Source organism: Formica exsecta, unplaced genomic scaffold, assembly GCF_003651465.1.
Source record: "Formica exsecta isolate Colony F162 unplaced genomic scaffold, ASM365146v1 scaffold1853, whole genome shotgun sequence".
NCBI lineage: Eukaryota > Metazoa > Arthropoda > Insecta > Hymenoptera > Formicidae > Formica > Formica exsecta.
The window spans coordinates 1-2,617 of NW_021849162.1; the positions used below are offsets into that span (position 1 = coordinate 1).

A 2,617-nucleotide genomic window follows, 5' to 3' on the forward strand; every position below is an offset into this window, starting at 1 on the left:
AAGGTACAAAGTACAATAAGATTTCAGCAGATGAAAATGAGGCACAAGCTGCATCCAATTTTTCGGAAGCTGTACAAGATAATATGAAAGATTTGACACAGCATGGAAATATGTCGCAAGTCTCTTTGAATCCTACATCAAAAGCTATAAATCATCTTAGTACTGTGCAGTGTAAAAATATATTTATGAAAACAAAAAGAAAAGAAGATGGTATTTTGATATCTACTAACGACGAATGGAAAACTAATAGTTTAGTTACAGATCAGGTTGGATATGTATACAGAAAATATTTTTTATAATTTTTTTCATTTTTGACACACATATGTTGTATATATTAATCTTGCTTATATAACTATCTTATATAATACATATAACACAGTTTAGTATTCTTCTCTTTTTCTTTTTGCTATATATTCTATAATAACTTTCATAAAACTCCAATTTTATACAAGAACAATTATATATTTTTCTGCTAGGCCATCATGCATGATAAATTGACAAGGAAATGTTGGAAGAAAAATGAAACAAAAACACAAGTAACGACAATAATAAATGAATCAAGTACGGATAATATATCAAAGGAACATTATTATAAGAGCAAGGAAATTATAAAAAGCAAGACAGTACAAAAAGAAAAAAATCCACAGAAAACATTGAAAACAAAGCAAATATTTTCAGATTATATATCTTTATCAAAAATGAAGAAAATTTTGAAAAAGCAAACTTTTAACAATGTACAATATGTAAAAGGAAATCTTCGTGTGAATCCTACTTCTTGTAAATATGCTTACTTACGTATGGAAAATGATGAAGAGCGCGATTTGTTAATTATTGGTACCCATAACAGAAATCGTGCTTTTAATGGAGATTTAGTTGTAGCGCATGTAAATCTTGAAAAATATTGGTATAAATTTCCCAATGGGCAAATACAAAAAACTGGTAAAGTTGTTTGTATATTAGAGAAAGTACATTCAAGAAGAGCAATTGGATACTTGAGAAAAAAAGATTCCCTTGTACTGTTTCATCCAAAAGATCAAAGAATACCATTGGTAGTTCTTGAATCGATACCATCTTTATATCATAGCCAACCTGAGCTTTACAAGAATATGATGTTTCTTGTTAATATCGATTCCTGGGAACAGTTATATGCATCTGGGTAGGTCTGCATTAAGCAAATTTGAAGGATCTTTTGTATATAATATATTTGTGTAGTATATACTTTATTTATATGCAGACGAATTCTTTCGGTAGTCGGTGAAACTGGCGAAATAGAAACAGAATTACAGGCATTAATACTTGGACATAATTTAGATGTATCACCATATCGAAAAGAGTTATTGGAAGAACTGCCAGGTAGTGATTATATTTTAACAGATGCTGATATAAAGGATAGGGAAGATTGGAGGCATGAATGTATTTTCACGATAGATCCTGCAACAGCTATTGATATGGATGATGCCATTTCTTGTAAAGTCTTGGACAATGGAAACTATGAAGTAATTGTATTTGTTAGATTTACATAACATATAGAAGGCATTAATCGATAAGCTTACTATGTGTCTCTAGGTATAGATATTTATATATATGTTTTATTAATTTCAGGTTGGAGTGCATATATCGGATGTTACACACTATTTAAAATTTTTTTCCCCGCTAGATATGGAAGTTTCTAAACGAGCTACTAGCATTTATTTGCCACATACCACATACCACATGTTACCTGAAAAGCTCTGTCAAATCTGTTCCTTATCAGCTGGTGAAGATAAATTAGCTTTTTCCATAATCTGGGAAATGACATCAGATGCTGAAATTGTGAAACATCGTTTTGCAAAAACTGTAATAAGGTCATGTTGTCAAATGTCCTATGACATGGCTCAAGCCATGATTGAAAATCCAGGAAAGAGTCAGTTCAAAGATTTTCTCGATACAAAAGGAAATTACACAATGTCGTCATTGTCCAATATAGTGAATAATTTATTTAAATTATCCAATCAATTGCGAAATAAACGATTTGATAATGGTGCACTCAGGTTAGATCAACCAAAGTTACAGATATGTATGGATACCATGCTCAGTCAAGAACACAAAATCCCAATGCCTGTAAATTATCGTCTAGAGGAAAAGAAAGATAGTAACAGGTGCAGTTTCCACTCATTTATATATTTTTATTAAATTATGTTTACATTGCATTATATATGTAGAAAGAAAATATCTCAGTTTTTAATTATCAGTTTAATTATTTGAATGTATATATTATTTCAGTCTTATAGAAGAATTTATGCTGCTAGCAAACATAACAGTTGCTGTAAAATTGTATACTGCAATTCCTGAAACAGCTTTATTACGTATTCATAGAGATCCGTCCAAATATTCTCTTAATACAGTTTGTGATACATTGCGAAAATATGGAATTCATTTGGATGGCGAAACAGCTAAAAACTTACAGGCCAGCATCCGTCGCTATGATCCAGAATATAATGCTACCTTAGTTAATAGTTCTATGAAATACATTATGATGGTTATCATAAATTTGTGTTCAAAATCTATGACGGTAAGAGTTTTTATAGGTATTAATATTTTTTATATTATCTTTTTTTATATTATCTTATTTTTAATA

The 2,617-nt window shown here is 29.9% G+C and overlaps 1 protein-coding gene across 1 annotated transcript; it reads left to right on the forward strand.

Annotated features, from left to right (window-relative positions):
• Nucleotides 1-5: 5 nt before the first annotated feature.
• LOC115233721 (DIS3-like exonuclease 2) lies at nucleotides 6-2,583 on the forward strand (the record flags this gene model as incomplete). The annotated part of the gene is made up of 5 exons (XM_029804275.1): nucleotides 6-266; nucleotides 477-1,156; nucleotides 1,235-1,496; nucleotides 1,603-2,138; nucleotides 2,263-2,583. Coding segments are annotated over 5 exons (2,060 nt in total), but the record flags the coding sequence as incomplete, so codon positions are not given.
• Nucleotides 2,584-2,617: the final 34 nt, after the last annotated feature.